The 26471-nt window shown below is 34.5% G+C and overlaps 1 protein-coding gene across 1 annotated transcript; it reads right to left on the reverse strand.

The window, feature by feature from the left end:
• Window positions 1-1994: 1994 nt before the first annotated feature.
• LOC114351771 (fork head domain-containing protein FD4) lies at window positions 1995-26471 on the reverse strand. Its single transcript, XM_028303090.1, has 3 exons — window positions 25579-26471; window positions 7413-7617; window positions 1995-2104 (listed from the first exon to the last, which is right to left on the reverse strand). Exon 1 carries the CDS (start codon window positions 26359-26361, stop codon window positions 25582-25584), a length of 780 nt encoding a protein of 259 aa, XP_028158891.1. The 5' UTR covers window positions 26362-26471; the 3' UTR covers window positions 1995-2104; window positions 7413-7617; window positions 25579-25581.

Here is a 26471-nt window from a genome sequence, read left to right on the forward strand (position 1 = left end):
AAGTGCGACATTCCTTTATTGATTAAATTACACAGGTTTTAGACCTTATTACGTAATTAAATAATTAATTATCTTTAAATAATCGGATATTTTAAAGTAAATACGAGTAACATGTTAAAGTAGGTGAGATTCTTATTCCGTCAGTGTAATATTTATAGGTCTTTCGAAAATGAACATCGTTCAAATACAAATAAAATAAACTAGTAGCTATTTTCGAAACAATATTTTTGTATCAATAACCGTTAATGATGTTTACTGTTTTCTTATAATTATTAATACGCCCCTCAATTAAATTATATTTTAGTCCATTGCATTACAGTATTAATTCTTAAAAATAATTATTTTTGAGATCACTCCACTATTGAGAGACTGGCTGGCTTGGATATCTCTCGCTGCAACCAACTGTATGTACAGTTTTACATTACGCTTCTACTAGCATAAGGTCATAGAAACTCTGCTATTTGTTGGCAAAGATATTGAATTGTAACTAAGACAGTAATCTCATCATGACGGATGTTCCACCAGATAAGTGTTCTAGTTTCAGTCAACCAATTCAAGCGTGCCTAAATTTTAAAATGTTTACTGATGTTTTATTAAAAACTAAGCAGAGATACATTTTATGCCCAAAGTAAGGTGTTATTTCTGAGTAAATATCCTTAATTAAATATAAAAAAGTATAACGAATGGTTGTTAATAAATCACTGTATTAATTCGTGCATTCGAAATGACACGAGCCAATACCTCTATGCTCTAATTGCAACAGTTGTTTTTACTGTTTACATTTTACACGTACAGTCGATAGCACATCGGACTTAACTTTTTATAGTAAAGTAGTCTCTTTTGCAAATGAATAAGTTGCTACGATGTTTACCTTGATGTGCCGTCGTCTGTACAATAAGCAACATAAATGCAACTTTCAAATATTTTAATGCTATGCCTCATGAATCATGTTTACGCTTGTTAGTATTGATGATGAATATGATAGCGGAGTTTGTTTAATGCACAGCACAATGCTAAAAACACAACTTTAACACGTAAGTGGCACTGTGTACAATGCAATATGCACTTGCGAATATTGTATCGATATTCATTCAAAATCAGGGCACTTTTTTACAGTAAAATAATGTAGAAATCAGTTTCTAAGGTACAGATTGCTATCATTCAGTACGGATTTGCGCTCTGCCATGAATTTTATTTTATATGCTGAAAAGCAATGCAATTTTTATATTTTATTATTGATGATTTATTGTTACTCACTAATATATTTAGACAAATCATATCTTTGTCAAAAATATCCCAACAGTAGATGAGCTGTATGAAAACTGAAAATATTATTGAATACATTCATTCTCGTAATTATTTTTGATATCGACTGTATCCATATATTTGTCGAAGTGTGTTTTATAAATATTTATTTTTGATTTTTTTTTATTTAAATCTTCAATATTTCATGAAATATCTATTTTAATTGCAATAAACATCATGAAACTCAAAAATCGATCATCCATCCAGTTCAATTATATGATTTCCTTTATTTTAGTTTGCAATATAACAACATTACTCATTTTTGAGTAAAACGACTTGTTATTTATTTACAGAGTTATGTAATTGAAAATTCATCATGATGATTTATTAGAATTTAAAAATATATTTAGTTAATAAATTATTTGGTTACATTATTTACATGTATGTACATAGGTACTTACTTATAGCTTCGACTTGTTTGTGACTTTGTGTTGTGCCAATTAGGTACACGTGTAGCTTAAATATTCACTTAAATAATATTTATTGTCCTACTGGCTAGTTACATTTTAATTACTTACTTGTGTTCTTTATAGCAAAACAATAGAGGAAAAATAGTTAAATGAGAGAAATGTCAACGTATAATATTATCTGTATTTTCTTTCTATAATGACTACAATAAATTATAACTGTCACATTATTACTAGCTAAATCTGTACAGTATATTTACAAGATGATATCTTATTTCTAACATAATATCACAGTTTCAAGAATATTTTTATCTATTAAATAATATTTAAAATAAGTTTAATTAGGTTTATTAGATGTCCTTACTTGATCTTGAGAAGTTCTCAATATCCACCTGTAAAAGAAGAAAAGGAATGTGAGGTGGCGAAATTAAAGCTGAAATCACACTAGTGTCTGACATAGTGTGGTAGTTACGTATCGTGTTGAGATGTATCAGAAGCGCTCCAGGACTTGCATTGTCATCATTGGCGTCAGCTTACGTCAGTCCACTGATGGACAAAGGCCTCTCCATCGCTTGACCGATCCTCGGATAATATTCTCTTTCAACTACCGTACAGATAAATATTTTGTATCAAAGCTTCAGTCGGCTAGCATCAAAGAGCATCGATATGAAATATTATGCGCTTGCATAATAAATGAATTCCATTAGGCTTCTGATAGATCACGACACGATACGAGCTAATAGTGTGAATACAGCATTATTTATTTTTAATCGAGAAGCATAATTGGCTGTTAAATATCCTAATTAAACTTACTGAATCGCTAAAGGTGCAGACAATTAAATGCAATTTCATAATTTTAGTGAAGACACTATACTATAGATTCTGTAAGGTTAAAGTAAAAGTTTGTGGAAAACGTTTAAGGCGTAATAGGTAAGGCCTTCAGTATATTTTTCAATAACAGTGAAAATTCAATCGACATTCAACAAAAAGGTATTGAAATTTGAGTTGTAATGTTAAAGAAACATTTCTCCAAGGGTGTGTGACAAAGAATTTTGGTATTCTAGGAATATCTACAAGGTTGGGAATGGCAGGAATGTACAAGGGTAAATGATGATATGCAGGGGGGAAACGATAAGTGAGATCACTCAATTATTTTATTGTACGTGACAAACAAGGAGCAATCTGTAACGACTAGAAGTAAATACGTGTGTATAAATTGTATTGTAACGTCAATTATATTATAAAGAACTTTTTTTAAATAACAGCACGAAGTAGGTTCATTTGAGAAAGTTAACTTAGTTTCCAATGAGAATAAAATCTTATTGCGTTCTTATGGTAAGAATTGAGACTCACGCCACCCATCTTTTTGCTGAATGGTCGGTAGAGGAGAGAAAAACAAATATTAAAACAACAATTTCGTCACGAATTGCTTATTTTCTTTCAGAGAATTAAAACTGTAAAACTATCTACTGTGTTAGACCGAAGCCATTAAAGCCGAACTTTTAAAGATTTTAATGAAACCAAACATGGACTTTAATGAATGATCATTATTATAGACGGAGGCATGATAATCGGATGTACCATATCTACTTATGCAGCGAATTGTTACGGAAATGCATAGCAGTCGAGAGATCCTGTCACTTAAAAAAATATTGGAAAAAAATAATGAAAGCTTTTGAAGACACGAAAATGACTTTTCTCCCTATTTACTCTCTCATTGAGTCTAATTTCCATCGCCACACAAAAGAGGGGAAGAGGAAGACATCAAACAACCTGGATGACGAATGTCCAAAGGGACATGAAAGTGTTGGGACTCCTCGAAACAGACGTTCAAGATAGAATCAAATGGCGGCGCATGATTAAGAAAGCCAACCCCGCGTAATGCGTAACGGGTTAAGGCGAGGCAGAAGAAGGAGATTGAGTATAAAGGGTTAGCTTATGAGATCAGTTAAAGGGGCTTGCTAAAATCTTCAGAGATTTATCGATAAAGTAGAATTTAAGTATGTAATAGCAAAGCTTTAGAGTTTACAGGTTCTAAACTTCTTCAAAAAGTAGGTAGGAGGAATGCATTTTTATGTTTGTTGAATAAATCACCCAATAGTAAGGTGCGTATTATAGAACAAAGCTCAAAACTCTATTTAATTTTAAAGCTCAGGTCAACCTGGTCAGGTTTACGCCGTATTAAACTCAATTGAAACTAAGAGTATTGTAGACTGCGATTGTTCAAAATTTTGGTAGGCCTAAATTTATGATAGTGTTTGAATTCAGTCTTTAGCTTTGTATCATAGAACCGTAAACAAATGTAAACTCTGATATCAATAATTTTGTATCTCTATTTGTAGGATGTTGTGTCACCCTCATTTTGGCAAGATATGTTTGCTATGGATATACCTACCAGTGTTGTAACTGTAAAAACTGAATCACGAATTAATTTAACTTTGTTTGCGATTGATGTATTTACCTTTTCCTTTGCAATATGTTCAGGATATTTAGTAACATAAAACAATTATTGCAATCAAATATTATTTTCTAAGTCGAGAATTGATATATTACTCGTATTTTCATTAAATTGTATAATATTATTTCATTGAAGTGTTTAATATTCGGCAATAATTTATTTGGCCTTATGTTTTTATGTAATAAACCAAATGCAATGCAAAGAAAAACTACACTTTACCAAATATAGGTTATGTTAATTTATAGTATTAATATTTTAGGTATACGAGTTTCAACCATATTACCAATATTGTTAGGTTGTTCTTTAACAAATTGCGAGAATATACGAAACACTAACTAGGAAAAATGCTCTATCATAATAATCCCAGTTTGAAAAATAATACAATCGTTTGTTTAGTTTCAATTCTCTCGGCAATTTCACCAAGAAAATATGTGTCGCTTTTATCCATGTGTACATTATAAGAGAATGTTGAGATTTCCTCATAATTTCTTAAAATTAATGTCTCACCATGAACCATCAGGCAGGAGAAAGTTAGACTTACCTTAAATTTCGTCAGCTCACTCCNTTTTCAATAACAGTGAAAATTCAATCAACATTTGTCTCCTAGGGTGTGACATAGACTTTTGGTATTCTAGGAATACCTACCTACATGGGTTGGGAATGGCAGGAATGTACAAGGGTAAATGATGATATGCAGGGTGGAAACGATAAGTGATCTCACTCGATTATTTTATTGCACGTGACAAACGTAAAATCTCGCGAGGACCAATCTGTAACGACTAGAAGTAAATACGTGGGTATAAATTGTATTGTAACGTCAATTATTTTATAAAGAACTTTTTTTAAATAACAGCACGAAGTAAGTACTTACATTTTAGAAAGTTTACTTAGTTTCCAATGAGAATAAAATCTTATTGCGTTCTTATGGTAAGAATTCAGACTCACGCCACCCATCTTTTTGCTGAATGGTCGGTAGAGGAGGGAAAAACAAATATTAAAACAACAATTTCGTCACGAATTGCTTATTTTCTTTCAGAGAATTAAAACTGTAAAACTATCTACTGTGTTAGACCAAAGCCATTAAAGCCGAACTTTTAAAGATTTTAATGAAACCAAATATGGACTTTAATGAATGATCATTATTATAGACGGAGGCATGATAATCGGATGTACCATATCTACTTGTGCAGTGAATTGTTACGGAAATGCATAGCAGTCGAGAGATCTTGTCACTTAAAAAAATATTCGAAAAAAATAAAATCTTTTGAAGACCCGAAAATGACTTTTCTCCCTATTTACTCTCTCATTGAGTCTGATTTCCATCGCCACAATAAAGAGGGGAAGAAGAAGACCTCAAACAACCTGGATGACGATTGTCCAAAAGGACATGAAAGTGTTGGGACTCTTCGAACCAGATGTTCAAGATAAATCGAATGGCGGCGCATTATTCGGGAAGCCGACCCCGCGTAACGTGAAGAAGAAGAAGATTGAGTATAAAGTGTTAGCTTAGCTAGCTGTCTGAAATGTTCTGAGATTTATCGATAAAGTAGAATTTAACTATGTTATAGCAAAACTTCAAAGGTTCTAAACTTCTTCAAAAAGTAGGTAGGTATTACAGAAGAAAGCTCTAAACTCTGTTTAATTTAAAGCTCAGGTTGAGGTCTACGCCTGAGACCCGTATTACCTTCCTAAATACTTCAAACTCAAACTAAAAGTATATTGTGGCCTGAAATTGTTCAAAATGTTGTTAGGCTTGAATTTATGATAGAGTTTGAATTTAGTCTTTAGCTATGTTTCATAGAACCATTGTCAAATGTAAAGATATCAATAATATTGTATCTCTATTGTAAGATGTTGTTTCACCCTCATTTTGGCAATATATACCTATGTATATGGAGGTACATACAGGGTGGAAACGATAAGTGATCTCACTCGATTATTTCTAAACTATACAAGATATTGAAAAACTGGTTACTGATCCTGAAAGTGCTTCACGAGCTCTTTCAAATGGTACCAATAATAGGTTACAGAATAAACGGGAACTATCCGAAAATTCTATGTTTCCAGCTTCCATACTAAATGTATGCCAACCACACAATATTAGAAGTGTAATTTATTTTTTGTTAAATAATAAACTTAAAAAGTCGGTTACATAAACTCGTAATTTGCATCTTATTTAAAATTATTTGTGGAAAACATAAGTTTTAGGCTTTACTTGCTATCATATTATCAAGAGATGCCATGACTGTGATAGTACTAAATGTATGGAAGATGAAAACATTGAATTTTTGGATAGATCCAATTTATTCTGTAAGCTATTGTTGATACCGTTGGATAGAACTCGTGGAGCACTTTTAGGATCAGTAACTAGTTTTGCGATATCTTGTGTAGTTTTTAATATTATGTAACTTTACCAAAGGTATGGAAGCTGGAAACATTGAATTTTCGGAGAGTTCCCATTTATTCTGTAACCTATTATTGGTACTGTTTGAAAGAGCTCGTCAAGCACTTTCAGGATCAGTAACCAGTTTTTCGATATCTTGTATAGTTTAGAAATAATCGAGTGAGATCACTTATCGTTTCCACCCTGTATAGTAGCATGCTAAGGATATACCTACGAGTGTTGTAACTGTAAAAACTGAATCACGAATTAATTTAACTTTGTTTGCGATTGATGTATTTACCTACCTTTTCCTTTGCAATATGTGTTTAGGATATTTAGTAACATAAAACAATTATTGCAATCAAATATTATTTTCTAAGTCGAGAATTGATATATTACTCGTATTTTCATTAAATTGTATAATATTATTTCATTCAAGTGTTTAATATTCGGCAATAACTTATTTGGCCTTATGTTTTTATGTAATAAACCAAATGCAATGCAAAGAAAAACTACATTTTACCAAATATAGGTTATGTTATAAATTATAGTATTAATATTTAATAAGTACGAGTTTCAACCATATGACCAATATTGTTAGGTTGTTCTTTAATAAATTGTGAGGATATACTAAACACTAACTAGGAAAAATGCTCTATAGAATCATATTAATCCTAGTTCGAAAAAAAATACAATTAAGTGTTTGTTTAGTTTCAATTCTCTCGGCAATTTCACCAAAGAAAATATGTGTCGCTTTTATCCATGTGAACAAGTATAAGAAAATTTTGAGATTTCCCTATAATTTCCTAAAAATATCGTCTTCTACCATGAACCACCAGGAGCAAAGTTCTAGACTTACCTCCAATTTCGTCATCTCACTCCTCCAGTCAATAGGACTCACTTTACACTTAGATTGAAGAGTGCGACACTTTCTTTCACCGTCGGCACTAGGTACTGTCTTTACTATTCTTCTAATTATTTTAGTTTACGTGTTAAACTGTCTCTAGGAATTTTCTTATAGCTAGAGCTACTTTTGAGATCGATCTGTTACATCGACGTCATACCTGTGGACAAGGGAAAACAATGAATAAGTTATAAGCAGTTACTACACGAGATAATGAGCGCACGAGCTTTATAGGTCTATTTTATAAAAAATAATAAACCTTCTTGAATACTCTATCTATTAAAAAACCGCATCAAAATCCGTAAATTCGTAAAAAGTAGTTATTTATAACTACGCAACGGATTTTGATGCTTTACATTGCATACATAAAGACANTTAGAAAGACAGACAGCGGAAAGTCACTTTATTTTCCTATGTAATGATTTACGTTTTGTTCTTTTTATCCACTTACAAAACATAGGAGGAAAAATCTTTCCTACGAGTAAAACAGTAATATCCTGTCATGTTTAATTGTAAATAATCTGGGAATACTCTACAACAACTACTCGTACAACTGTACTCTGTGAGTTTTTTTAATTTTGCGTTTAAACTTTATACAGTATTATTTAAAAAGTTATTGTGGAAATCATTGGGGGAGGCCTATGTTCAGCAGTGGACGTCCTATGGCTGAAATAATGATGATTTAAAAAGTTTAAATCCAATAGTTGCTGAACATTTTCATTTACTATATCTGTTAGGTATAGCTACATAATTCTATNTAAAGACAGACAGCGCAAAGCGACTTTGTTTTCCTATGTAATGATTTATGTTTTGTTCTTTTTATCCACTTGCAAAAAATAGGGGGATTTTTTTTCTTAAAACAGTAATATCCTGTCATGTTTAATTGCAAATAATCTAGGAATACTCTACAACAACTACTCGTACAACTCTACTCTGTGAGCTTATTTAATTTTGCGTTTAAACTTTTTACAGTATTATAAATAAAAAGTTATTGTGGAAATCATTGGGTGAGGCCTATGTTCAGCAGCGGACGTCCTTTGGCTGAAATAATGATGATTTAAAAAGTTTAAATCTAATAGTTGCTGAAAATTTTCATTTACTATTATCTGCTAGGTATAGCTACATAATTCTATGTATTTAACATGCCTCTACATATGTATATTGTGTAACAACCAAATTACTTTAATCATTGAAGAGTTAAGCAATGGAAACCATAAAAGTCTTTATCACTACTCGTATATACCTACTGTATATTCTTACTACTTCACAAGATATACTCACATAACCTTATGATTACCTAGTTAGCAAGAGGTAAGTACATAACTATTACGGTCCACATTAAGCTCTCAACCACATAGCCATAGCTGAGAACCATAACGCTTGATTACTGTGACTAAATTAAAGAAGAATTTATTTAATTATCAGCAATCATACTTCTTAATAAACTTCTAGCTAATTACATCTTCGTGTATATTTCAATAAGCACTCTGACTAAATTACCAATAATTGTTTAATGCTTTTAATAGGAATGCTTCTTTATTATAATTATCACAATTTGAATTTTGCATAAATATCTCTATCGTCCCTGTGGGTATAGTTATTGCGGTTTTTGCATCTATTGTACTGATGATGGCACACAAACTAAAAATTATCCATCGTATGTAGTAGTATTAAGTACTATTTTGTGACAATAATGTACGCTTTGCGTTATTGCAGTGCTGTAGCAGCGTAGCTTTATGTAAGTACGAGTACACTAATGTTCCCCGCCCAGGTCTACACAAAATTAAGTTTATATGTACTGTACCTATTTAATTTTGACATACGCGAATATTTGCTTTTAAAGGATCGAATTATAGCTTGCCTTCAAATATATTTGGAAGAAGCTATACTTAAAAGGCACTTTCCATGATTAGCTCGTAAAAGTATTCTTCGAGGCATACTAGGCCATACTAGAGTGTCCCTCGAATACTCTCTGTATACTCAAGTACCTACTGCTTGTGATTGATCTTAAGACCTTAAATGAAGCAAAGGCACTTATTTTGAATATTCATTCATTAGTATAAATCTAGTTTAATCTTAGTTAAAATAGTTAATACTAGGGTTATTCACCTTTAACGTTCTTAAGTAAATAATAAAATACTATGATTTGATTATTGTCATTGCGTGAAAAACTTAGGCCGAGTTCCACCACCTAACTTTGACCGTAACTATAACGATAACCGGTAGTTTTTGTATGGAGTTTGACAGATTATATTATTGACGTTTGCCAAACTTAAAGTAAGATGGTGCAACCCAGCCTTAATTATAGGCACCAAGGCTTTGACATGAAAGAAACACTGACCTGATAATTTTAGGCTCTCTTTAGTAAGAAAATATTTAAAAAGGTAACTGTAAAATTTTAAATAGTTATTAGGTACATACATTTATATTATTATTGTGTAATTAATAGAAGTTTAATCAATTAACTTTCGCGGCAATAACCGTCTTAGACCGGAGTCATACCAAGACGAAGATGATTAGACGATTAGTTATACAGGGTGTCCCATAAACAATGGATAACCCTGTAACCATCGATAGGTCTCGCCATGATCTCCCTAACGTCCATTTTTGACCCCAGTAAAAATATCACCGATTTCAAGATTTNTTAAAAATTCTCCCTCGTATGTAGTGGCAATAAGTACTATTTTGTGACATTAATGTACACTTTGCGTTATTGCAGTGCTGCGTAGCTTTATGTAAGTACGAGTACACTAATGTTCCCCGCCCAGGTCTACACAAAATTAAGTTTATATGTACTGTACCTATTTAATTTTGACATACGCGAATATTTGCTTTTAATAGATCGAATTTTATAGTTGCCTTCAAAAATATTTGGGAGAATAGCTATGCCTAAAAGGTACTTTCCATGGTAAGCTTGTAAAAGTATTTTTCGAGGCATACTCGGCCATGCTAGAGTGACTCTCGAATACTCTCTGTACACTCAAGTACCTACTGCTTGTGATTGATCTTAAGATCTTAAATTAACCGAAAGGCAGTTACTTTGAATATTCATTTATTAGTATAAATCTAGTTTAATCTTAGTTAAAATAGTTCATACTAGGGTTATTCAACCTTTAAGGTTCATATGAAAATAATAAAATACTATGATTTGATTACTGTCACTGTGTGAATAACTAAATTATAGGCCCCAAGGCTTTGACATGAAAGCAACAATGACCTGATCATATTAGGCTCTCTTTAGTAAGAAAATATTTAAAACGGTAACTGTAAAATTATAAATAGTTATTAGGTACATACACTTAGGCTGGGTTGCACCATCTTTATTTAACTTTGACAAACGTCAAAAATCTGTCAAATTCCATACAAAAAGCACCGGTTATCGTCATAGTTACCGTTAAAGTTAGGTGGTGCAACTCAGCCTTATATTATTATTGTGTAATTAATAGAACTTTAGTCAATTAACTTTCGCGGCAATAACCGTCTTAGACCGGAGTCATACCAAGACGAAGATGATTAGACGATTAGTTTATATTTACGAGTGTTATCATACTATTTGATGTGAGTACGATATGTTTGCAAAGAAATGTTGTTATTTGCTAAGAACATTTTGTTACAAAATACAAACGGCTATTGATTTATCGTAAATGACGTTATTAATGAGATATTAATGTAATACCTATTATTATTTTTATTAATAGCCATCAAGTTAAACAGAAGTCTAAATAGATAAATAACCCAATTTCTAGCCTGTAATTGCTTCCGAGTGTTCGATCACAAACCGGAGATTCTCAAACTTTAGTCAAACGCATCTCAAATTTCCCAGACGACTGTGAACTTAACAAAGGCCACAGTTATGTAAATAAACTGCGAAAAAACGGCGACAGAATAAAATAAGGCTTTCATCACCTTGCGTGTGAACAAGCAGTCAATAAAAATCAACTGACACTCGAGAAGTGACATGCTTTTACACCTGTTATTTAGAAGGCAATAGTCGTGCAACTCGCGAACCTACTTTTTTTTTATCCCGTGGACACTTACATGTTAATTAATCGTATTTTAAGAAACCCTAGATCAAATCCTAAGGTCCAAGCCATGAAAATGTAGAGCCATATTAATATCCCTCTGAAAAAAGAAGCTGTCAATATTCATGACTGAAACCTGGGCTTTTATCAAGTACATAGTATAGCTTTAATAAGCAATTTCATAATTGCATAGAAGAACATTTTGTTTCGGCCAAATATAACTTCTTTCTGGGGCATGTAAGGGTCAATTCAGGTTCTGCTTTGATTGGCGTCAGAATATAAAAGAAACAACACCAGATTGACCGTATTTTCTTAACTTTCGCGAGAATTATACATTCTAAACGGTTTTTATGGTGATTGACTGCCTGTACTAATTAATTATATGTATAGATACGCGGCTTATGTTGTGTTTCCGCTTTCAAAGTGTGGGAAATGGCCTCTCTGCTAGCCACAGGTGTGTAGCAATTATCTACCTATACTAATATTTTATGTACGGAGAAAATGCTGTTTGTAGGTAAATATATACCTATTAGAAGCATGTGTGGGTACCCAGGAAGGCTTGTATGGCTATATTATTAGAATATTAATAAATTCAGCCTCATATTATTCAGTGGTCAGAGTGAATACTTCCTCGATGCATAGTCTTTCTTTGGGGATAGAACCGAGTCACTTTTATAAAATACTAGCGGCCGCCCGCGACTTCATACGCGTGGATGCCGTTTTACCCCCTTAGGGGTGGAGTTTCGTAAAATCCTTTCTTAGCGGATGTTTACGTCATAACATCTACCTGCATGCCAAATATCAGCCCGATCCGTCCACTGGTCACTAAGTCAGGATAGATCACTAAGTCAGTCAGTCAGTCAGTCAGTCAGTCACCTTTGAGTTATATACATATATTTAGACTAGATTTGCACTATTATACACCAGTTAATAGTGTCGCTTACACGAAAATTAATTTAATTCTGGGAAATAATGATGATATAAAGCAAATTAATGGCACATCAAATATTGGATATGTCTGCTGTGCTAATAGAAAGTATTGTTTCTAAGAAACCGAATCATATCTTCAGTACATTACTCGAACGTCAACTAAACAATTAGGTTTAATTAATGTAAGATAAATAAAATGGTGTTTTAATAAAAATTACTTATTTCTTTAATTGTTTTCCGTAAATCATTTCTTCGCAGATTTCATTCTTATATGCGAGACTATCTATTAGTTGGTGAAATTAACACAGCTTGTATTTTTTGGGTTTCATACTTGAATTATGTTTAGTTTTTTTTAATCTGTGAAATCAGTTTTTCTAAATGTTTGTTTAGAACAGATTTTCTCTTAATTTGTAACTACGATTAAACATGAAAAACCGGATTCCTATCATCAAGGTCCTCATATTGAGAGTCACCTCTGATTGTTTACCAAATGTATGTTTGTGCCAAACACCGTTGCACACTACATTATGTATGTACAGTTGAGTTAGACAATACTACGCTATAGCAACATGTTTATGAACAGTTTATATGATCACATTTTATTTATGTTTAAGTATGTATTCAAATATATGATCGTTACAACAGTAACAATATTTTGAAAAATAAGCACTGTCAATACATTTATGAACTCGACTGTACCTATTACATGTAGTCCTGTAAACTCAACGTGTCCATGTTCTAGTATTAAGGTAGTCGACCGCGGTATAGTCGAGATTGTGTAAGTAGGTAAATTATGTAATTTTAATCACTCGATCGCCGTGTGGTTACGGCAGAGTAGAATACATTTGTCACCAACCCCTACTCTTCCCGCGGGTGTCGCAAGAGGCGACTTAGGGACTACACATTAAACAGAGAACGGGCAGCAGCGATCGATAAACATCAATCTTTTAAACTGCGATCTCCAATCCGTCTGCCAAGCGTGGAGATTATGGCAAAACCCTCCACTAAAGTGGAGGAGGCTCATAGTCCAGCAGTGAGCTGTAAAAGGCTGTTGATGATGAGAAATCACTCGATGTCTTATCTTCCCGAATAGAAATATTAAATCTTAATCAATTGTAAGAAGGGTTTTACAGTAAGTTAAAGGCAACATTTGCGATAAACTATTATTATTATAATATGCCAACATCAAGCCTCTCTAACCATCTAGCTTGGTGGTGAGCTGTGTGGATCAGATACTCTGATAAAATAGAGAGGGTCATGCTTCTGCAGTGACCAATGATATGATGATGTTAACACGTTTATATGACACATAAACTTGATTCCAATAGTTTTACTCACGATTTTTGACAAATGAGCAGGTCAGTCATAGGAATATGACTTAATTGGACTGCAGGCCAATGTATCTTCTAAAGCACGGAATATTTATTTTAGGACTATCAGGTTGATTGGCTGCCCTTTCGTCTCCATGTTTGAGAGTCCTCCGCCTGGACATGAGCTCTCCTGGCTTACCTGGAAGTCTTAAATAGACTTCGGACGCAGTTCGGCCCTAGTAAGGACAATCTGTTCAGGTGGGGATTCTCAGATGGTTCAAACTTGAAGTGCAAGTGTGGTTGTGTTCCCCAGTCGATACAATATGATATCGTGCCCTGCGTGCCCAAACAACCGCACACAGGAAGATTCAATGAATGCTACTGACAACGCCACTCTTGTAGCAGAGTTTTGGGCTGACAATGTGTAAGTTGCTTGTCAGCACGACAAGAAGAAGAAGGTTGATTGAGACCTGTTATCCTGTGGGTTACTAAAGGCAACTGCAGATGTTGTTCGCCCACAGTCCCAACTCCTACAGCAAGACTTTCAAGACTAACCTCCCACATGATTGGTGGTTTAGAATAAGTGGGAACAATAACTGAAAGTAACTTTTTACGTGTGTCTCATCTGAGATACAAATCCAATATTAATCACTTTAAATGTAAAAAAAAGTATGACGACTATGATGAATGTAATTTAATGCATCATCCGCGAACTATGATACCTTTTGATATTTTGCAGTTGTTAAAGTAGGTAGGTTCGAATAGTGTATACTTATAGTGATGCGTGATTGTGCAAACTAACNCTCGTATACTTATAGTGATGCGTGATTGTGCAAACTAACATGAATTGTTTTTGTATTACGAGTATTTCATTGATTTTGTTAATAGTTAATTTTATTACGTGCCATTTTAAATTTATAAGAATGCGCGTGACAATATAAAAAACATTCATATGCGTACTATAGGGTCAGCACTAAATTGTGAAAAAGCTATTAGATACTTTGGAACAGAAAGTAAATAATAGAAACAAATTAAGATTGTCTTCAATCACTCATCATCATGATTTCATACTTTTGGCCATGGTTGGGAGTACGGGTTTATACTATTCGTTGTCTCTGGTAAATTAGAGAACGGTGCTCCTCTTACTAAAAAGTTTCATTGTATTATCAAACAATACATTTTGTATTAAATATAGCACAGTCCTTATAATAATAAACTAGTGCCACCGAACTATGTAGAGTGCTAAAAAGATGGCTGATGATTCGCAATCACTAACATAGTTGCAAGTCAATATTGCTTGTCTTTGGTCAGCAATGAATTTCTAACTTGCGATCCCGTTTGAACTCAATACATTTCAATCATATGGACTCATCGAAATATTAGAATCCCCATAAGAATGTTATGCTTAACCCTTAATTGTGTAACTCTATGTTTTTTAACTTTTGATTTTATATTTTTGACAACCCTAGTTGACGATCGTTGGTGACAGAGATATACATGAATTATTGAGATATCTGCTTGCTTTTCGAAATTAGATTTATTGTTTTGATTGGATAATAATAATAATAACAAGCAAGAAAAGTAACGCTTATGTTATAAGACAACTATTCTTTGCCTGAACTTCATTTGGAAGAGATGAAGAGATCGCTTCTATCGCTGTAACGAGACAAAATAAATTGTTAGATGTTATTGCTTTTTTTTGACTAATCGTTTATTTTGTGTATTTTACAATAAATCACTATCTACGAGTGTTAATAGATTAACATCATAATACAAGTCCACACCTCTGTGACCAATTAAATCAAGGGTTGTCAAAAATATGACCATAATTCTTTGGTATACTTATAAAAAAAAATACCTACGTAAGAGTAGTTCATCACCAATTCAATCATTAATCTTTTAAAGCATTTTAGATTTTTTTTTTAGGAATATGGATATCCAACATGATGATAGACACCTAGATTTACTGGACCAACGGCATTTTTAGATCTCAAAAATTTAATTGATAAAATTAGTCCCAGTTTACGAGTACAATGCAATGGTTTAATTATATTTTTATTTGTGCAAAACATGTAATCCGATTTATATAATTAATAAAGCCAGGTTTTTATCCACGTTTAATATGATATTATAAATGGACCACCCTTTGCATACGAACATTACGTGTCGTTTTTTACACTGCACTAACTTCTTTTTGGGGTTCTGAACTACTTTTGAAAACAACGAAGCCTCGTGTTTGGTGAATTTGGGTTCATATTGGGCGTAACAATTTCACTGACTAAGTTCTCGATGCTGGGGATCGCGTTATGGGAATTAATGAACTTGGTTCGAAATTGTGGCAAACTATGGCATTGGTCATACTTATCGGAGAACTGACGAAAAGTGAAGAGGAATGGAAACCACGTTGCCTTAGGACCTTGATAGATCAATGATCTCAAGAAGATAACTGGCGGCGGTTGGATAAAAAAGCATGAGATCGTGATTTGTGGCGTTCCTTGTACAGTCAGCTTCAAAAAGTTCGTGACACCCAAAGTGCCCAAAAAGTTGACAACACAACCTTATTAAAATTGTAACAAAGACGTGCGAACATGGCTACTTTGGATGTCACGAACTTTTTGACGCTGACTGTACCTACATCCCAAAAGGCCCAACTGGAGAAGAGTGACTGAAAAATGTTCTATGGCTCTGATGAATGAAACTGGCATTTATTGTTGAGTATGTTATTCAGAAATTATGCTAGGAGATGGAAATGTACGGAACCAATAGCGCCATAGCACTCTATCTTGACCGCTTTTTAAATAATAATCTAGCAAACTCAGAACACTTCGGCTTCGTTCGTTTGTAAATTTATTTAGGGTTTTTGTACGTGCATTCGACGGCAGATTGAGCATAATGCTGCAATAATAGCTCTTACTGCGTGCAGGATAAGGGCGGTCTCATCAAAGAGACCGCGACACGCTTGATTTGCTGCTGTACACTTAAAAATTATAAAGAAGTTCTATAAGTTACTAGCGGCCGTCCGCGACTTCGTACGCGTGAATCCCGTTTTTCCCGCTAATTCCCGTTCCCGTGGGAATTTCGGGAATTCCTTTCTTAGTGCACCTCTACGGTACCTAAGCTACGTCCCTTCCAAATTTCAAGTGCCTACGTTTAGCCGTTTAGGCTGTGCGTTGATCTGTCAGTCAGTCAGTCAGTTTCTCCTTTTATATATTTAGATTGCGAGAACCGTATTACATTTCACCAAGTAGCAGCAAGGGCAAGTAAAGAGGTAAGTGTATTTGGAATTTTATTTGTAATGAGTAGGTACTTTGATATCGAAATAAACAAAATTACACAACAAGAAACTAGTAGGTATAGATTTAGCATTAATTAGTGATAAGTCAAATATGTATGAAGTCATGTCATATGACTGGTTGTGTTTATACAAAAGCGTTTGTTTCAGGCGTTATGTAATATGAATGTACGATATACCCAAATAGGATTTACTTACTCTTAATTTGTAGTAGGATCTTCTTATGCGAGTGCATTCATGCACAATTAAGCTCGTTTTTTGAAACGATGCTTAAAACTCGGTTCAACTCAACCATAATGGGTTAAATATGTTTGGGTTTGAATCTTTTCTTAAATTTAAGTAGATTTGTATTTGAGCGTCGATTCAAATTATAGAGCTTTCGGAGCTTATAGGCACGGTATAGATAGTACCTATTACCATGTAATGGTGTAGGTAGTTTCCGCGGTTATTTATCGCTTGAATGAGCATATGTCATAATTTGACAATTCACCCGCCTCAATTGAAAGCCATTTATGGCACGAGTACTTAGAAATGTCATGAAATACCTACCTGTAAGGACGTAGTAGATAACTCATATTTTTATAAGGTAGGACGGTAGCGTTAGATCCAATGCGGCGCGAACCGGTGGTGCCAGGTCATTCCAAATTTTTGCAGCAGCAAATCTAAAGCAGCCCCTAGCACTAGCCAATTTTATTTTTGGAGTAAGTAAGTAGCTGATACCCCCTGTCTCTAAGCGATCTATTTACGTGTTTAGGAAACAGTTTACTCCATAAGAAAGTTGGCATTTTTGTATGATGCAAAGTGTGTAGAAAACATGCATACTTCAATGTGCCTTGTTTGAACATACTGAGAATGTTTTTATATACAGTGAACCGTTAGAAGAAAAGCTTTATTTTCAAGGGCTTTACCAGTGAGGTAGGTTGTTAGTAGTTATGCTTCTATAAAAGTTTTAAGTTAAGAAATGCATTGATTGATTAATTGCATTGGAATTAAGTAAGTCAAGCAAGCGCGCGTGTATCAACACAATTACGTTTATGTTGCATTCGAAACGGTGATACTGAAGTGTCGTGCGATGCCATTGTCCTGGTCTGGGCGTGCTGAAGGTACAGTCAGCTCCATAATATTTTTTCAGACTTAAGTTTTTTTGCACAAAAATCTACGGAAATAGAGATTAAATCGACTATGTGACACAAATGGTCCACTTTGTAATTAAATAACATTTTAAACAATTCAATGTTAGTTTTATGTTGTTTGTAAGATTGTAGAATTATACTGTCGTGAACTGTAGATACTCTTCTGTCTTTGACAGACATTAAACTTTATTACAAGGGAATAAGATCCAACATTTAACTGATATAATGTACTGAGCAGAATTTATTTGATTTCGATTTTGGCATTGTATTTAAAAGCCTCAAAACTTGTATGTATTAAACACGAATGTAGTTGGCCTATTATTTATTAAAAATAAAAAAAACAAACGTGTTTTGTTGGATTAATAACTTTGTTTAAAACTTTATACTCAAATAGTTATTTAGAAATCTTTTGTTTTTCTTGTCTATGATATTTTGCGCATTTATTGCGTTAGCACGAGGCAAATAAATAAGCAACTGCAACAAAGTTTTTCATACATAAATATAAAATGAATTGAGCATTTCTGAAAAGATTTATAGAATGACAATTCGTGATTAACGAGAAAAACAATATCGAGGTATTGACGACTCTATCATTATTGTAGGTTTATTTTTTGTCTTTCGTGCAAGTTTTTTGGTATATTCTGGTGTATTATTTTAGAATTGGATTAAAATTTTTAAAAGATTTTATTTGCCTAGACCATGCGATCAAACAATGCAATGCATGACAAAAAAAATTGACTTTTTTCTGCTGCATGTACCAACATCGAAGAAATCGAAGCTACTGTTAATGATCCACTATAACGTTTAATGAAGTTTAATCACCCCTAGTCGGCTAATGGAAACACCATTTGTTAGTAGAAAAACGCGTAAGCACAGATAAAGTCAATGCGCAGATACAATAAAAAGTCAAAAGTAAAAGACAAAAGAAGGTCTTCAACTTAGGTGAATAAACGGTACTTGTGCTTGTTACTCCGGTTTCCCTTCGATACGTATAAATCTTTCAGTCTTGTGTTTGTTACCGTGGTTTCATAAATGCCTAAAACGAGCCAAAAACGAGATGAACTTGATACGAAGGGTTCCGTACTACGTACCTATATTCGAAGATTGAACTCTGGTTTAAAATAAGATTTTCATACTTAAACGTCAATTTAAAGTAAAGTTCAACTAAAGTTTAACTTTTATAAGGTTTCATATTATGTTATAAGGGGGCATCAAATACTACATTTTTCTATTATTTTTATTTTAGATTGTATTTCAATTTGCGGCAAAAGATATACATTTGGTGAATGCTTCAACTATAGGCACTTTGTCTTTAATATCATGGATCATGAAAGACATACACGGATAGATAGCGACAGCGAAGGCTCGTTTTCACGTTTAGTAATTGTTAGTACAATTTAGACAGAGATATACAAGGTGGAAACGATAACTGATCTTACTCGATTATTTCTGAACTTATCTATCTATCTATCTATCTATCTATAGCAGCCTTTGGGTTCGCCTTCGAACATAGGCCTCCTCTTCAACCCTCCACCGACTTCTGTCCCTGGCCACACGCATCCAGATCACTCCAGCCATTCTAAACTTATACAAGATATCAAAATACTAGTTACTGATCCTGAAATTGCTTCATGAGCACGGTATCAATTATTTATAGGTTTCTATCCGATGATGTATCATGACTGTGGCTATAGCCTATTATTGGTACCATTTGAAAGAGCTTGTGAAGCAATTTCAGGATCAGTAACCAGTTTTTCGATATCTTGTATAGTTTAGAAATAATCGAGTGAGACCACTTATCGTTTCCAACCTGCATAGGTCTACTCAAAATAAATTGTATACCTACATAACGTATGTACTTATTAAAAATGTTTTTGAATTTGTGATATCGACCAATTTTAGTTTAATTGAGTGTGTTATGTAAGATGTTAGCAAATTATTAGGTAGTAAGTATTAGTTAACAAAATATTATACAATCACCTGGGTGATCATAGTGGGATAGACCTAGCTAAACTATTCGTAGTTTAAAACGAGTAAAACAATATTTAATTGTGTCGATGATTCCGGGTATAAATCATACTAAACATTTGCCCTTAGCGGGATTCGAACCCCCAAGCACAGCTGGCGTTGTAAACGTTCATGCCAGGTGTCAATCCTTGTAGCCTACAGCTAGGATCATATGGTTTGATGATTGAATTAAAACATTGGATTTAGTTTAAATGTAGATAAATTAGTTATAATTTTAAATACAAAAGTGGCTCTACCAAATTCGTTTACTACATTTTGACGCTTGATCCTCTCTCCAATGCAAATACTTTCGTATAGAGATTGAGATTGTGTTATTAGCAAAAAATTTATCAGTTAAAGTTTGTTCGTTCGTTTTAGCCAAATGACTTCCACTGCTGGACAAATGCCCAAGGATTTACACAACAACCACAATTATACATAGTTTGTATGTCATGAAAATTAAACCAATATCTTTAATTATTATTGTACAACAATGCATCGTGTCCCTTGTCGTTAAGTCAGTAAGGCTCACTTTTGGTAGTGTTTTTGAAAGTAGGAGAGTGAGGTTGACGCTCAATGATGACTCTAAGGGTCATAGCACACTTATCAACCCGGATAGGGATCAACACCGTATCGACTGTCTCGAGGCGTTTAGGTTACGGTGCGGATAAAGCATGTATTCATTAGGCAACATTTGTTGATAAACACTGTTTATAAACTGTTCATAAACAATGTTTCATAATGTTTCATCATCTCTGTAAACAGATTATAAACAGTCCATAAACATAGGTGATGAAACATTGTTTATGATACATGTTGCCGTGCTCCCCGCTATGAGTGGAGAGCAACTGTGGACGGCCAAGTTTCAGAAACCTGTGTTTATGGTAAACTTGTTTCACACTAGTCATAAAAAATTTATCAACAAATGTTGCCTAATGAATACATGGATTAAGTGTGCCTTGCAGTACGGAGTATCATACAAAGAACACTGACCACCTCAAGTTGGTAATTCTCTGTGATCATCAGAATATGCTGGTCTCCTCTCTATCGTAAAAAGGTAAAATAGAATAAACATGTACCCTATAGTCATAGACCAAAGTTAAAGCTCTAGATTGCAAAAAAGCATATAATCTAAAACAGCTAAAAATTATCCTATCGGTATACAACTCTGGTGTCTGAAATTAAGCCACCATAGCCAATTGGTGATTTAACGTGTTTTGTAATAACGTGTATTGGTATTTTTACGAGTTTGCAGAAAATGTAGTTTTTTTTTTAAATATTAACCCTGTCTTCTCCTAACCAAGTTGTTTGTGTTTAAACGTTCCTTCTGTAAAGCAAGAGACAACAGCTTTATGTGGCGTTACGACATCCTCGAACAGAGTGTCAAAGACAAACGGTCGGTACTGGGTTAACCAAAGCATCAACAGTAAACTTAAGATTACTATCCACACTATGCCAGTTTAACTTTCCCCCGACATAAACTTGACCTTCATTGGTTGGGTTTTAATTGGCGGTCAAGCTGTTGATCCTGGCTACACAGAAGTTGCAGCTGTGGGAATGAGCGGTGGTAGTAGTCCCGTAACCACACTATTCGTCGAGTGATATTAAATTTGAACCGAGATGCGGAAATAATCATTCCTTGTCAGTCATTCCTTGCAAGTCACGGGTATCACCAACGTTAATAAGACGGTCATATTTAAGTTAGTGGGCGAGCCAGTTGTAGAGGTTTACCAGATAATCCAGAAAAATATGCTGTAACGATTAATAGACAGGTGGTGTACCAAACGAAAACCATGTGGAAATCATTGGGGGAGGCCTATGTTCAGCAGTGGTCCTGTGACTGAAATGATGATGATACCAAACGGACACTCTATTCCTGAATTAAGGTTGCTGAATTAGGCCCAGTGGGACAGGCTTATTGAAAAAATTTAGTAACACAATAATACACAGGGCAATAGAAAACTAAATTAATAATAACTAGCCGCAGTTTGCTATTCAACGCACGGTTAAGTCTAGGCGCAGACTACAAATATTTGTCAGATAGTCGGGTCGGGCTGTAAATCAGAATGGACATGTATTGTATGAAAGTGCGCATATACAAATTAGAATCGGGCCTAACTATCTGTCATCTAAAAAGTCAGTCTGTAGAATGCGGGGAGTCTTAGGCTGGGTTGCACCATCTTACTTTAACTTTGACAAACATACAAAAACATCGGTTATCGTTAAAGTTAAGGTCAAAATTAGGTGGTGCAACTCAACCTTAGTCTTTGCTCGTTATAAGCAATGCTACGTTCTCCGAGCTAGCTTAGCTCACAGTGTGCTCTACACTTAAAACTAGTCATGACTCATGGACTTGATGAATCGATTCCATATATGGGATTAATGTGAAATATTTAGGAGCTCTACATTTAATTTCAGAATAGAATTATGAGAATTTAACCATTTTAATAAAACTTCCCCGACTTCTTAATCAAAATCATTACGTAGTATTTAACTTAAATTATGTTATTGATGTCTTTTAGAAAGCTGATTAGGTATATTGAATAATAATTTGTAACTAAAAAATTGATTTTTGAAAATCTGTTCGCAAACGATTTAACTATCGGGGCGGCACTAGTGTAGTGATATAATTTAATTCGAGCTTATGGTCAACCTTATCAAATTGAAGATATCTTGTTATAGGCAATAAACACCGAGCATTTATTTTGTTGAAGCTATCAAATCTATATTAACCAATCAAAAATAAAAGGCGCAATAAAATTTTAAAGTACGCTTTTTTAGATGGTTATACACTAACACCAAAATTGAGCTACTGTGGGCGAGTTTACTATAAAGATTGAAATTTAGTTCGTAGCTCGCAGTTATATTTGATTTGGAAGTAATTAAATTATTAGGACTGCTAAATAAAGAGCTGGCAACGGATTTCACTATAATAATATTAATCCAATTAAGTTGTTTGATGGATTCTTGCAATATAAAGTGCAACACAAGCAAACTGGACATTGTAATTGATTATGATTTCGTAAATTTCCTGTTAAAATGCCAGAAAAAGGACAGTGATTTGTGGATTAGGTATAGTAGGTAGGTGTATTTTATGTTTCCTTTATCCAGTTTGAATATTTTTGCCATTATTGATGTTTTTGGATGCAATAAACTTATAATAAAAATATATAAACAGAGTAGAATTAATAAGACAAGCGAAGAGGCTTCAGATTGAATGCCAATATGGCTTTACCCGAGGGTCGAGTGGATTTTAATAAATTATAGCTATTCTTTGCTATAAATAGCTATGCATTGTAGATAACTTAACATTTAATGACTGAGACTAACTTTGGATTTGATCTCATTCTCATCTGATGGCTCATATGCCAATGAGATAGAAATAAGATGATAACAGCTAAGTCAGAAAATGTCTGATTTTGTGGCAATTTAATGTTAAACCGAGTATTTATATACGAGTAAGAAGTACCTGTACATGAAGGCATATAGGTACTGAATGATAATTTTGTTTATTCAGTAAGTTAAAATATCATTTAATAAAAATCCTTCTCTCTAAGGGACCCTTGGGTATCATATGTAGTAAAGGAAAATTAAACTCTTTTACTAAAAAGATACTTATTATTTTAGTAAAACTAACATTAAAAAAAACTAATGGACTGCCAACTTTAAATGTAACTGTGAGCCCTGTAACATCATTAATGAAGGTTTAATTTTATAAAATCTGGCATAGTTTTACCAAACTAAATGTAAACCGAACGAAATAAGTTGGGACACCTAAAAATACAATGAGGATGAAATTAAAGGCTTGGCAATTAGATGTTCACTACAAGAGTTAACTTAATAGTAACTCAGTTTAACCTTACTTAAAGTAACTGTTAACTACTGTTTTTCGTTAAGCTATTATTGTATATGAACAGTTAGGTTAGCACCTTACTTTAACTTTGACAAAATCTGTCAAACTGCATACACAAAAAAATATCGGTTATCGTTAAAGTTACGGCCAAAGTTAAGTGGTGCAACTCAGCCTTAGAGTAACAATGATACCTAAAACTCTATGAAGAATTTATTATTGAATCTGCCTAAATTGCTACTCATTAAATCTCTCATCACTAGTTAGATGACTTCTAGTTGTATCTTATCTGTATGTGGGGCGACCCCCATACAATCATATAATGATATAACATAAGTTACTAATTAATTAATTAATATACAGCTTTTTAAAATAAACAGTTAAATTATAATCAAGGAAATCTTCAATGAGAGCTTTAGTCAAAGTTGTACGGGTAAATTTTGAATTTGTTCCCCATTAATTAAATTATGTTATTAGCATTTGAAATTATTTTCGTAAAGTAGGCAATATTCACCAGTCTAATACACAAGAATTGATGATATTGAAATAAAAAACTCATGGTGCAATTACCGTTAATATCGTTTTACACAAAGCAAACACAAAGAAACGATTTTTGTCTGCGTAAATAATTTCTTCACTTGTAAGTGATAGATAATTATACCTACTTAGGTACTTAATTCTTACACAAAACCAATGATTTTATTGTAAAAAAAAGCTGGTAATAGAAGACAGGACTTGTATCTATTCCCGTCAAATATCAAATATGCAACACGATCAAACGGAACGGAATAAAAGGAAGTTTTGAAAGCTCTCAAGTCTAATTTTGTAGTTTACCTAAATCATATTTAATTAACTCCTACTGTGTGTGACAACTGTGAAAGTTGTGTAGAAAAATTGTAGAACTAATTATTAAATGAGACTAAACTGAGCTCTTATTTTCGCATTTTTTCATCTATCGTAATAGATTTGCATACCCTTATTGTTTGAAGTTTTTGTTTCTCAGCCGTAAAATTAAATAAATATAGTGCCTCTTTTTCTCAATTAAAGAGAAAGACCTACATAATATGTTGGTACCTACGCCAACATAATGAATTATTTTTATAGTACAGGTTTCTGAAAGTATGGTCTGCCGGGCTAGGATGCACAACATTATAACATCTTGTCAAAGATTTTATAAATCAAATGTATGGGTTTATCATGTAAAATCGATAAAATGCCTCGATAAACGTTTATCATGGCGCGCATCCTAAGCCTAGGTGCAAGTTCAACAATATCACTCCAACAGTCTACTAATAGTACACAATCATATTTATCAGCGCCATCTATTGGTAGACTTATATAAATTGACTAAGCTTATAGGATGGTTCATTGAAATTCTTTCATCATCTAAATTATGACATGAGTACCGATGTGATGAGAACTTTTGATTGTCAACCTTCGATATATTTGAAAACCAATACACAGCCATTGGAATCGAACCAAGGACCTTGACTCCAAGTCTACCGAAAACTGCGGTTAACTCTCATGATATCGAGTCACATTGTAAGTGAAATAGAAAATAATTTTAAAAGACTTACCATTCATGAATTAAGCGTATAATGTGAAAATTGACTGGTGTCCCTCCACGTCCACAACGGTGGAAGGCAGGACTGCTGCAGGCCGGCCAGCAGCTCGGCGTGGTAGCGCTGCGCCGCCAGCAGGTACGGCGCCGGCGGCAGCGGCAGCGGGCAGTGCGGCGGCATCGGCGGCGGCGCCGGCGGCGAGGGCGACAGCCGCCGCGGCTCCGGCTCCAGCAGCGCGTCGATCGTGAACGCGCGCCGCGGCCTCGGACACGCCGGCAGCAGCGCCGCCGTATCAGGACCCTCCACTGGCTCCGGGCTCGGCCGCGAACACAACGCAGCCGGCGAATACAAACTCCCGTTGTGCATACTCCCACCCGGCGCACCCGCCTGCCTCGCCAGAAAAGCTCTGTTGAAACTCGCCAGCGCTGCCAGCTCAGCGTTCAGACTGTCCTTCTCCCCTTTGTGCAGCTTAAACCTCTTCCTTCTCCTCAGCAGCGAGCCGTTCTCGAACATGTCGAAGGCCTGCGGGTGCAGCGTCCAGTAGGCGCCCTTGCCGGGCCGGTCGGGCCGCCGCGGCACCTTCACGAAGCAGTCGTTGAACGAGAGGTTGTGCCGCAGCGAGTTCTGCCAGCGCTGCGTGTTGCGCCGGTAGTACGGGAACCGGTCGGTGATGAACCTGTAGATCTCCGACAGCGGCAGCATGCGCTCCGGGGAGCTCCAGATGGCCATGGCGGTCAGGGCGATATATGAGAACGGTGGTTTCTGATCTCCATATGACTCACGTGTGGGACGAGGCATCGTTTCGCACAGAGCTTTTCGCAATGTCAATTTGATAAGTCACCTTTATTTTGTAAATTTTCAGGCAACACGTCTCTCACAACGGAGTGGAAGATAAGGACTGGGTGTGC

The sequence above is a fragment of the Ostrinia furnacalis genome, unplaced genomic scaffold (genome assembly GCF_004193835.3).
Source record: "Ostrinia furnacalis isolate ACB-3 unplaced genomic scaffold, ASM419383v2 OfSCF1172, whole genome shotgun sequence".
Classification (NCBI taxonomy): domain Eukaryota; kingdom Metazoa; phylum Arthropoda; class Insecta; order Lepidoptera; family Crambidae; genus Ostrinia; species Ostrinia furnacalis.